This window comes from Pristiophorus japonicus, chromosome 12 (assembly GCF_044704955.1).
Source record: "Pristiophorus japonicus isolate sPriJap1 chromosome 12, sPriJap1.hap1, whole genome shotgun sequence".
Taxonomy (NCBI): domain Eukaryota; kingdom Metazoa; phylum Chordata; class Chondrichthyes; family Pristiophoridae; genus Pristiophorus; species Pristiophorus japonicus.
In genome coordinates, this window is record NC_091988.1 from 168,890,778 (window position 1) to 168,903,732 (window position 12,955).

General features: G+C 42.2%; 1 protein-coding gene across 1 annotated transcript in view; it reads right to left on the bottom strand.

Annotated features, from left to right (window-relative positions):
• The window catches only part of LOC139277543 (collagen alpha-1(XIV) chain-like), a 216,192-nt gene that overhangs the window by 80,863 nt on the left and 122,374 nt on the right, over positions 1–12,955 (bottom strand). Inside the window, exons 23-25 of the mRNA XM_070896129.1 lie at positions 11,270–11,386; positions 8,503–8,649; positions 3,236–3,292 (exon numbers count right to left, since the gene is read on the bottom strand). Of these exons, the coding sequence (XP_070752230.1) occupies positions 3,236–3,292; positions 8,503–8,649; positions 11,270–11,386 (321 nt within the window). The remainder of the gene's footprint in view (positions 1–3,235; positions 3,293–8,502; positions 8,650–11,269; positions 11,387–12,955) is intronic.

Consider the following 12,955-nt stretch of genomic DNA (forward strand, 5'->3'; position numbering starts at 1 on the left):
CAGTCGCTAAATTCCACGGGTGAGATAATGCCTTCCCGCAGAAGCTGGTCCAGTTCATGTTCAATCTTTTCCCTCATCACATAAGGCACAGCTCTAGCCTTGTGATGGACCGGTCTAGCAGCCTGTGTGATGTAGATTTTAACTTTAGCCCCTTTGAAGGTGCCCACACCTGGCTGAAAGAGATGTTCAAATCGACTTAGGGCTGTTGAGCAGGAGGTCCGTTCCTCTGACGACATGGTGTGAACATGATCCCATTTCCAATTTAGTTTTGCCAGCCAGCTTCTCTCCAACAGTGCTGGGAGATCTCCGGGGACAATCCACAGGGGAAGTCGGTTCACCGTCCCTTTGTGTGTGACTGAGAGCATGGCGCTGCCAAGGACTGGGACGATTTCTTTGGTATAGGTCCTTAGTTTGGTGTCGATCCTTGTGAGTTTTGGTCTGTTGCTTTTGTGCGGCCACAGCTGTTCAAATTGTTGGACGCTCATGAGAGATTGACTCGCTCCCGTGTCCAGTTCCATGTTGACGGGTATCCCGTTGAGTCGGACCCTCATAATTATTGGAGGCGTGTTGTTGTAAGAACAGTTGACATTGATCGTGTTGACCCGCTGTATCTCGGTGTCCCAGGCACTGTCCCCACCGTCCTCTGGTCCGCTTTCCAACCCTTCCAATTCGTATACCAGCCGAGCTGCTGTTTTTCTGCACATGCGGGCCAGATGCCCTGTATAGTTGCAGTTTCTGCAAACAGCATGCTGAAATCGACACCCCCTTGTTGAGTGCCTTCCCCCACATCTCCAGCACAGACCACTTCCATTGTTTCCGAAGGATGAGCTGCGTCTGGCTGATCTCTCTTGAGCTTCTCTCCTTAGTTCATCGGAGAACTCACAAAAACTAGCCAGCCTCCGAAGTTCCACCACAAAGTCAGGTATGCTCTGGCCCACACAGCGTCTGCAGTTGTAGAACCTGTGTCTGGCCATGTGTAGGCTGCTCGCTGGCTTCAGGTGGTCTCTCACCAGTGTGCTCAACTCCTCAAACGACTTGCTTGCTGGTTTCTCAGGTGCCAGCAGGTCCTTCATTAAGGCATATGTTTTCGAGCCACAACTGGTCAAGAGATGGGCTCTTCTCTTGTCTGCCTTATCGTCGCCCAACCAGTCTTTGGTTACAAAGCTTTGCTGGGGCCTTTCTATAAAGTCCTCCCAATTATCTCCAGCATTGTATTTCTCATCTGATCCGTTGGTAGCCATTCTGTGAATTCTGTGATCCCGTAACTCATCGCCACTGAAAAGTCCTGACCCTGCAGTACAGACTTACACAAGGCATCTCTTGAAGTCAAGGTCACTCAGGACCTGCACCTTTATTTCATAGCTCTGGAATGCCTCACTTGCCTGAGACCTGCCTTTATATACCTGTGTGGGACAGGTGTGCAGTGTCTCTTGCAAGTGCACCCCTGGTGGTAAGGTATGCTTGTGGTTACAGGTCATATCTAGTTACAGTCATGTATAGCATGGTAAGATACAGTTATATACAGTGGTGTCAGTTTGAATCTACTGCACAAATACAGCAACTTCACACCACTCAATGCTTTTCAATGGTGAGTCAGTCTGTAAGATGCTGATTTCGCAAAGCTAATAGCAAGAGCCGTACCTCGGACTGAAACTTCTGAATTTTTGCGTTCTGCAGCATTTGCAAATAAATAAAGGCGAGTGCCATTAGCCTCACTGTTATTTTGATGGCAAATTATGGGTCAGTGTTTCTTATTTTTGAGGCTTTGTTTTCAAACCTCTATCCTATACAAGTGCATATTTCTGTGAAGTGAGTAGAAATTCAAAACTTTATTTGTTCACACTGTCCTGATGAGTGTTGGATATTTTTAAATTCCTACCAGATCCACAGGTTTGCAGAAATTACTCACCTCCAATGACAAACTCTACATTTAGTCATGTTCTATATCATCTATATCTTCCTGCAACAAGTGACATTTTTCACATTCATCCTATGGTGGACACTTGGGAACTTTTCAAACTTAGCTTCACACAGATTGGCACTCATACTGCATCAGGTGTGAAGCCCAAAGTTCGATGTTCATTCAAAGCTGATTTGCATCAACCACAAAAAGTTGAACTTCCCTTATCCAGAACTCTCTTATTCAGAACCATCCCTCATTCAGAATCATTCCCGGCCACCAGGTGGCGCATGTGCAGGACGCCGACATGAACAAATTGAAGTCCTCCCTCGCTGCCGACTCCCGCAATCGATAGCCTGACCCCGCGATCCACTGCCACCCGCCCCCCCCCCCCACCCCCCACCCCCATGATCTCTTTGCCGCACTCCCAGCTCCAAGCCAGCCAGCCCCGATATCCCCTTGCTCAGTACTGTATCTTCCAATTAAATGTGACCACCCCTTGTCCTGAAAAATCCCTTATCCAGAACAGGCCAGCTCCCAAGCGTTCTGGATAAGGGAGGCTCAACCTGTATAACTAACTCAATGGGCTGGATTTTGCTGTAGAAATAATGGCAAAGCTAACAGCGCTCACAATCATTTACATGGAAATTGGACTGCAATGTCTACTGATCGCACAAGCGCAGTTAAACGCGGAAATCAGGAAGGCGCTGTCCAAGATGCCCTGCTCCTCCAAATGCTGTGCTATACCAGTAAATCGCCGTCTAACTCACCATTCAAATACATTGAATGGCATGAAGTACTGTACTTACCTCAGAGATAGGATCTATTTTTTTTTATTCGTTCCCGGATTGTGGGCATCGCTAGCAAGGTCAGCATTTATTGCCCATCCCTAACTGCCCTTGAGAAAGTTGTGGTGAGCCGTCTTCTTGAACCGCTGCAGTCCCTGTAGGGGAGGTACTTCCACAGTGCTGTTCGGGAGGGAGTTCCAGGATTTTGATCCAACGGCGATGAGGGAACGGCGATATATTTCCAAGTCAGGATGATGTGCGACTTTGAGGTTAAGGAAATACATAGTTGCTTGCACTGTTCACACAGATTCCAGATGCCCTGTAGAGGGTGTTGTGCTTTTTGGCTCTCTAATTACAGCAAGTTCCAGTGCAAAATCTCATATGGGCAACTGCAAGTGTAATGAATGGCTAGCGCCATTCGTTGGCCGCTGAGAGCAAAATCCAGCCCATTAGATTAACATCTCCAGCTCCTGCACAAGGAGATACATCGACAGCAGTTTCACATAGTTTTCAGAAGGAAATACAATTTAAACAGCAATAATCCTACCTTTTAAGGCAGCAGGAACAGCATTCGAAACAAATGTGGACCTTGTTGGAAGTGGCACTAGCAGCAAGAAAAGAAATCATGGCTTATATTTTAATAATTGCAATATAAATAGAATCTTTGCAAGTTAACCTAAAAGCTAATTCTACTGAGTGTTCATTTAACTAGAACTCACAACATGGACTTGAAATAATAACATTACAATGGGACACAGTATCACTTGTGTCCTAATTTTACATATTCCATGTATTGTAATGCTTAGGCAGTGTAGATTTGTGTAGAATTTAGGATATTATATCTCATTTTTAATATTCTAAATTTCTTCTAAGTATAAACTATTATCCATTTCCTCTTTTATTTTATATATGAGAAACTTAATGCTAACAGCTGCTTTGAAATGACTGTTGGTGATATTAGCAGATGAATGTAGCACATTCATACATTGGTCTGCTATTTTAATTAAGGTGCTAACCCATTCAAACTAAATGGGTAAATGCCTCTGTTAACATTGTAGACAGAGGAAGCTCATATAAACTCATTAAGTATTTGTCAATTGTTGATGCCAACACTAATTTCAAGGCTTTAGTATTTCTATTAACTCTTGGTTGATGGTTATCCATTTAACATTCAACAGTGACTACACTTCAAAAGTACTTCATTGGCTGTCAAGCGCTCTGGGACATCCCGAGGTAATGAAAGGCGCTCTATTTTGTCTTTATACTATTTATTTCTAAAGGTCATTAAACTACTTTTCTTTCAAATACTAGTGGATACCGTTATAGGTGGCTATGGGGCTTTAATACTTCCACAACTGCATGAGATCATTTTTGTCTCACTGCATGTTTTGCAGTATAATGTATTTGCTTCATGAGTTCTTTGCTTAAGAATTCATAGCAACACATTGCTATTAAGAACTAGATGGTTTATTAGCAAAGGTTTAACAATCACACGACACCAGGCTCTCGACCATCTGCTTCATCATGGATCCCCTGAACCCAACTGGCTGAGGTTTTATTGAGTCTTGTAAACATCACTTAATTGGCTAAGCCACTCACAACTCAACAGCTCAACAAACCTGTGAGCATACTTACAGGTGCATACATTACAGGCAGCTACTGTGAAAATCTAATAAACAGAGATTTCAGGAAAATAATTTGGGGTACTGAATCTCATCAGAACTTTGTGTCATAACTAATTGCAGGAGAACTAATTCTTGTAGCTCTAGCAGCCAAATAAGTTCATTGCTTTCCAGGAAACACCACAAAGAGTTAATGGGGATGGAGAAGAAAGAGCAGATTTGGCTGTGATGTCAATTAGTGAGCAATCTCTGGTTAACCTGCAAATGTTACGCCTTTGTTCAAAAAAGGGGAGAGGGATAAGTCTGGCAATTACAGGTCAGTCAATTTAATGTCAGTGGTGAGGAAGCTTTTAGAAACAATAATCCAGGAGAACATTAAATGCCACTTGGACAAGCATGGACTAATAAAGGAGAGCCAGCACGGATTTGTTAAGGGCAAACCGTGTTTGACTAACTTGATTGTGTTTTTTTCATGAGGTACCAGAAAGGGTGGATGAGGGCAGTGCAGTTGATGTTGTGTATATGAACTTTCAAAAGGCATTTGATAAATTACCACATATTGGGGTTGTTAACAAAATCGAAGCCCATGGGATAAAAGGGGCAGTAGCAGCATGGTTATAAAATTGGCTAAAGCCATAGAAAACAGAGAGCTGTGGTGAATGACGGTATCGGACTGGAGGGAGGTATACAGCGGCATTCCCCAAGGTTCAGTACTAGGTCCACTGCTGTTTCTGATAAACATTAAATGACTTGGACTTGGGGGTACAGGGCACAATTTAAAAATATGTAGCTGACACAAAACTTGGAAGTGTAGTAAACAGTGAGGAAGATAGTAATAGACTTCAAGAGGCTATTGACAGGCTGGTGGAATGGACGACACATGCAGATTCAACACAGAAGTGAGGTTAAACATTTTGGTAGGAAAAATGAGGTGACACTATACATACTAAATTGCACAATTTTAAAGAGGGTACAAGAGACCTGGGGGTGCTTGTACACGAATCTTTGAAGATGGCAGTATAGGTTAACAAAATAGTTACTAAAGCATATGGGACCCAGGGCTTTATAAATCGAGGCATAGAGTACACAAATCAGTAAGTTATGCTAAACCTAGATGAAACATTAGTTCGGCCCCGGCTGGAGTATTGTGTCCAATTCTGGCCACCACACTATAGGAAGGACATGAAGGCTTTGGAGAGGGTACAGAAGAGATTCACTAGAATGGTTCCAGGGATGAGGGAATAGTTACGTGGATAGACTAGAGAAGCTAGAGACTAGAGGAGTTGTTCTCCTTTGAGCCAAGAGGAGATTCGATGGAGGTGTTTAAAATCATGAAGGTTTAGATAGAGTAAATAAAGAGAAACTATTTCCAATTGCTGAAGGGTCGTTAACGAGAGGGCACAGATTTAAGATGATTGGCAAAAGAACCAGAAGCGACATGAGGAAAAACCTTTTTACACAGTGAGTGGTTAGGATTTTGAATACACTGTCTGATAGGGCAGTGGATACAGATTCATTTGTAGCCTTCAAAAGTGAATTGGATAAATACTTGAAGGGGAAAATGTTGCAGGGATATGGGGAAAGAGAGAGCGAGTGGGATTAACTGGATTGCTCTTCAAAAAAGCGGGCACAGACTTGATGGGCCGAATGGGTACTATTCTATGATACCATGTACCGAGTAATTTCATTGGATAAAAGGCCATACAAGTGGTGTAAGGTTTAAATAATGATTACCCTATGCACTCTGACATTTTCCAATAATGTATTTAACCATTAATAAAATTATATTGGTAATTCTGAAATGCTCTGAAAGTTACTATTTTGTAAGTTTATTCCATGATGAATTGGGAGACTGAACTCCTGCCTTTCTGATATCCTTCAGAAGCACAGCCCGAAGTGGTTTAGACCTGTAGCCAGCATGGCATATGAATATCTGGCTGGCTGTGTGCTTACTGAGGGGAAACAGAATGTATTTGGGGAAGACAGCAAATGGGACTTCATGAGTGCAATGGACAAACGGCTATACCAATTATCAATATTTAAACAGATTAAGGAAAATAGGATTGACAGGACCAAGTCTTACTGGAAATCATTTGTGTTGACTATGAAATGCACAGGAACATCAATTTACAGGAATAAAAAAAAACTTTGTTCATATAATTCCCCTATCATCCAAGTTCTGTGTCAGAACATGATCTGACCATTTTTCATCTTTTTCAACCCCAAATCTCCAGCCCCTACTCTTTACTGAGTGAGAATTGTTTGTAATTCATTTGAACTGCTTCACCTAAGCCAACATTCACTGCAATAAATGAGGAATTCCAGCTTTACAGACAATATTCAGCTGTAACATGTCTGTGGAATGCTGAATAAATCCAGTCAGAGGTAAGCATTAACAAAACTTCACGGGAACAAACTAAGGATTTTACAGATGTGCAGGATTCAGCTCCTCGATAAAAATCTACTGGGTTTTAGGTTGGAAACTAATTTCAAACTTTTAAACATTGCAGACTTCAGACTTGTGAACTCTATCTGCTGTCTCCAGACTTACAGCATAACCTCAAGTCAAAACTCTTGTATTCAGAGAAATGACGCGATGACATCAATCTCATTGTGACTCGTTAGCATATCCTTTATATCCAATGTTATTGTGACAATATCCCACAAATCTAAAAAAAATTGCCAAACATTTTTTTCATGACGATATTACTCCTTTAACCAACAGAATCCCTATTCCTCAACTACAAGATGGTGGCACTAAATGTTGCACAGGTTAACCATTAATATATTAATAGACTACATCAATGAGCATTCCATTAGATTAACCTAATTATCCTGTCTGCTATATTGTGATTTCAGCAGTGAATTTCAGTCACGATGACTTCAAACCAGGAAGTAACACATTACTTTGTACAGACTCCTCACAATTGATCTCCAATAAATCAATGGCCAGCAAAGATGGCAAATAGTCTCAATGGCTCACCAGTAGTATCTACCTGCCAAAGACATCAATTTATTTTCATTGGTTATTGAAATAAATCACGAGTGTATTTAATGAACTTGCAGTCCCAGTGCACAGCTACATGGTGGAAGTAGGGTCAGAAATCTGGGCACAAAGATCAGTGCACATTGCACAATTTATTTTTACCCTAATGAACTGAAAGCAATGTGGGACATGCTGATTTCAAATCTAGAATCTATCCTCACATGAAAGAAACGATCTAAAAAGTTCTCCATGGTTACTCAGGTGGATATTGCTTAATATAGATCTTGATTTTCATTTAATGAAGTATATTGAATTTCAATTACAATTTTTGCAATTAAATTTCCTGGTGTGAACTGCCCAATGGCTCAGTATATAAAGGCCACACGGACCAGACCGCCTAGTTCAATCTCTGATCTATGCTCAGTTAGCTGATCTCAGCCACTACAACAACTGAAGAGCTACATTTGGGTGGGAAGGCAAGAAGAAAGTCGACCAGTGATCCCTGCTAAGCACTTGGATGTTGGATGACAAAGGACTGGGCTTGGCTATGGTAAGAGTGGCCACTTGCATAAGATTTCAGAGGACAGCTATCACTCCAGAAGCATACCCAGCATGAGTTATCACAATCAGGAGAGGAGGGGAGAACATAGGAAGTAAAAAGGAGAATTCATCAATGGTGAAATAACATTACAATGGAAAATTGTGGGAAACATGCATCCCAATTCCCAATGTGCACTCCTGGAGGCTCCCCGCTGAAAGCACAATTTCATAAAATCGGCCACAATATTAATGGGAACGGTGGAATTACCAAAGTATGAATTTTAGTTACACCTATTGGGAAGACTTTGCAAGAAGAATTCCCTGTCAGGACAGCTCTCAGGAGATAAGTTGGGGAATTCATAAGACAGCTTCACTGAGGAACCTGGGAAGAAAGACTGGTTTAAGAGATCATTTAAATGGAATGCATGTTTGGGGAGCTCTGTTGAAAGTACTTTCCTGTCCTGTGGAAACTGTTTACATAACACCAATTATATTTTAAACACTGTAGTTGTATTATTTGATCTACATGAGCTTCTCACTGTCCAAAATAAAATACCTCGACACAACCTATGCTATTGTGGGCTTCGTTAAATTCTTCACGTACTGATTTTTGATTTTGAATAGGATAAAACTTAAAGCCAGAATTTATTATACTAAGGAACTTACATGTAGACTGAATAACAGAAGCAGCAGGTCCTTCCATTTCTTGCAGGCGTGTGTAGACAGTAATCTTGTACTGAGTATTGGGGAAGAGCAGCCTAAAACAGTACTTGTCTATTCCTGCATGCAAGGTGTTTTCTTGTGTCTTTCCATCTGTAATTGAACAGAGAAGATATTAAAGATAAAGATGCTGCTTGTCTAAGGGAACGATGATGATGAATTAGTTTGTGCTGTAATTTGCAGTTTCTGTTGGGCATTAATTTGATAATCTCATTCAGGGCAGGTACAGTGATAAATGCTGTGGAAATGCCACATCAGCTAAGTAAAGGGTGCTCTTCAGAGGCTAGGCTCTGACCCATACTATACCTCACCTTCAAATGTTTTGATACTGATGTTGGAATGGGAGCAAGAGTTTGAAAAGTGTTAGCAAAAACATCCTAGCTTTGGTAAGTAAAACATTCCTCCCCCCTCATCAAAATTAAATCAATGTAAAGAGTAGAAGACCATGTGAATGCAATGTATCTTGGGCTGGATTTTTGGGCGAAAATGTAAGCGAAACATGAAAATTACTGTTTTCGCTGTGTTACCGATTTAAGGCCTAACTTTCGGCAGTTGGGGTCTGCGCAATTATTCGCGGTGCAAAACACGATCCTTGCCAACTTTAGTGCTGGACCGGAAGCGCTGCAAGAGAGGCCTTGGGAGGGGGAAGAAAACATTACCAAAACCCTCACCTAATAAATCACTGCAAAAAAGTAAATAAATAAAAACTTTAACTTACCTTTTTTGCAGGTTTTCTAACTTACCGCTGCTGATGGGGCTGCACCACTAGGTTTTACCTGTTGGTGTTCTGGACGCAGCGTAGTGAGTGCCAAAACTCGGACTGTAATGCAATCTGCTTCGATACACGTCCGGCATAGCTCTCCTAAGCGCCGCCGCAAACAGGGAACCAAGGACCGCGACTGGGCTTAGCAACCGAGTTTTCACCGCGGAGGGTCAAAGCACGGCGAAAACCCGGTTGCAAAGCAGCTGAATATCCAGCCGCAGGCCTTTAATCCTGAGTTTTATTTCTCACGCTGAAGTATTTTGTGACTGGAATTGTAGCATGACTGCATCATCACAATTTCACTCCAAGCATCGTCCTTTTGACATGAGAATTCAGTTGCCATGTACTTTAACAGTGAACAGCGATGAGTACAAAAACGAAGGGCTGGAAATTCATCAAAAAGCACCACCACTGGTTTGCCACCCCCAAAAAATGCTATGACTCCGCTATTAAGAACGGCAGAAAATTAATGAAAAAATGGGGAAAAATCAACCAGGTAGGAAAAATCAGCATTGCACGAGGATTTGCAGCAGAAAATTGGGTCCACTTTAGTCCGAGGCCAATTACTGCTGCGAGTTGGGCCTAGGGAGGGGGGAGGAAGACACAAAGGGGCCAAAATTGATGGTCCTACCACCGGTTACCGCCGAGTTATCTCGGCGGTTCCCCTGTTCTTTTGGTGCTCTCCCCTCCATTGGAGATTGGTGAGGCCCTCACACCGGCAGACTGTTGGGGAGCGTCCACCGGCATGCGCTGGCATGCAACGCCGAAAAAAAGTCTTCCCGCCCGAGCGGTCCTCCGCTCCTGCAGGAGAAAAGACCGCCATGTGGAAGCAGATCTTATCTGGACGGTTGATATGAAGACCTGCAAGAAAAGGTAAGTGAGATTTTTTTTAACTTCTTTTGCAGCGATTTTGTGATTTTCTTTGTTTATTTTTTGAGCATTTTTTCTTGTGCATTCCTCCCTCCTTGGGCCCAACTCCAACCGTGGCGTAACTTTCTCCAGGATTCCATTTGCCACCTATCTGCCGCCCAGGAATGAGCGTGTTACGCCCATTTTTTGCTGCTGGGTACTTTTTCGACCAAAGTACTGTCAGGATCTTAGCGGTCTTTTCGACAGTAAATGGACGGAACTTGCCTTTGATCAATTTCCAATAAACAAAATTTTTTTTTTTTAAATCGCAAAACATTCACAAGACCCTTTTCCAGTGAATCGTTGCAAATGAATTTTAAAATAATCTTTAACTTATCTTTTTTTGCAGGGTTGCATACCTAACACCGTTCCAAGGGCTGCTCCGACTGGTTTCTCCTCGGCGTTTTTTTCCCCCCATCTACGGATCACCGCTGTGACCAGACTGTGAAGCGGTTTTTCGAGTGTTGCACGCCAGCGGTTCGCTCTCCAGTGGTATTTCAAAATCTCCGGCGGAACACTTTGATGAAATTCCCGCCGGGTGGTTTTCCATCCAAAACGAAGAAATACCACCGAAAAGCGCGGCGAAAGGCTGATGAAATTCCAGCCCCATAGCCCCAATATTTAGGGCAGGCGGGAAGGGGGTAGGGAGGGAGTTGGGTGGGGGGCGGGGGCGGTTGTTTCTGTAGCTGGGAGACTTGGAAATGGTGGGAATGCAGAGGTCTTGCTGAATATCATGGCAGAACTTCATTAGGATTTTATTTACTCCCTTTCCTGCCCAGCAGGTGCTCAGATTGAGAGTTCCAACCTAGTCGGTAGCTGGTGGTGCAGTGGAATGTCTCCCCTCGAGATATTTGCACAAGAGAAATCTCCAGCTCTTTGTGAACAAATGTAGTAAACGTCTTCGCTTTCCATGGTGTTTATAGATTTGAAAGAAAAATAGTTAAAGAAGGAAAGAATGTCGCTTTGAAAATACTTCAAACAGAAAAATTAAATACACATTTCTGTTTGAACATTCTCAGTGAATTCTCTAAGCAAATGTACCTTTCACTGACTCCAAGACAATCCTGTAGGCTGAGGCTCCTGCATGTCCTTCCCACTTTGCACACATGGTGGTCAAGTGGACCTGATAGGTACTAAGGTTAGTTACATTCAAGTACACTGCAAAATAAAACATCCACTTTAGGTAATTAGAGACGGGCAAAATCTTACAATAGACAGTGCTGTTGCAGTGCAAGATAGCAGCATTCTTACATTTGTATCATGAATAGGTTTAGTTGAACTGTAATAATGTTAGGATTCCAACAATAGTTTTAATTGTAGGAGAGCTCTCATATTGTCATATCCCATTTGTCAGTGCAATTTACCTATTAATTTATATTGCAAAGTATTTATGGGAGTGGTTTACACCTTTACCACTTAGGCATTAAACTGCCTGTTATAGAACTTGCACGATATTCATTGAGATGAGAAAAATGCGGGTTCAATAATGGGCAGGCAATCCGCTCCACCAGTTTACTGCCAAAGTGACAATGTTGAAAATGGCCCCCTATGTGTTCTAAGCAGAGGGTACATTATGATTCAATCTGTGATGTGGCGATCCCACTGTGTCACCAACTCTGATTGTCCTGAACTTTTCTTTTATTTTGAAGCATCAAAGTTGAAAAATTTGGCGCAATGCCTCAGTGGCTGAACTTATTGCAGCAACTGAATACTTTTAAATAATCCTCCACCAAGATGTTGTACAACTGTGAGCTGGATATTAAAAGCAAATGAAAATTAATGCTAAACAAAAAGTCAATTGATGAAACTAGGAGATAGGTGTACTGTAAAGAGCTACAGCTGCATTCACAGTCCAATTGTAACATCAGTGCAAAGAAGCTAGGCTTCACAACGATGCTGCATTTCAGTGTAAGTGTAATGCCTGTGAGTGTAAGACCCAACCTGACACTGGTGAAGCAGAGAGTGACTCCCTGTAGGAGGTACTACCACTCTGTGGAGTCAGTGCTGACCTTGACATCTGATTTATACTCCAAGTTTAATTTCAATATGAAGCTGTTTTCAATTCCATTTCATTTGAACACTTAAAGGGCAATTTTAACCTTAACGGTTTGGCAGTTAAAATAGCTGTTGGTACTTATCTGTCATGGTTCTGCTGTTTCCCTGCAGGTCCCCATTCTAACCTGCTCTTCTCCGTAGATCAGGAGAACACCCACCAGACACTGGTGCACAACTACCGTTCGAGTTAATACCTGGGCGTTACTTTTTTCTGCTTTGCTCACTGTCACAATCATGCATGTATGTTGTCATGTATGTACATGCTGTTTGTAGCCACCAGATGGTGTCATTGTTGGAGGCCACTGAGCAGCACGCACATGGTGCTGCTCTGGTATAAAAGGCCAGCCATTTTGTGAGTCAGGCACTTTGGGCCATAATAAAGCAGAAACAAGGTTATACCTTGTTCAGTGAAACAGTACTCAGTTTGTACCTTTATTGCATACGTAACACATGTACACACATAGTTTTAAAATATATAAATTTTACCTCAAGTTTTTGAAATTTGTCCTTTAACTTCCACCTGAACAGGCAGAGAAGGCTTTAGTTGAACATCTCATCTTTGACAATGCAACACTCTGTCAGTACTCCACTGATCTGCTGACCTAGACAATGTGCTCAAGTTTTGGAACAGTTTTTGAACCTTCTAACTTAAGAGTGCCACTGGCTGAGACA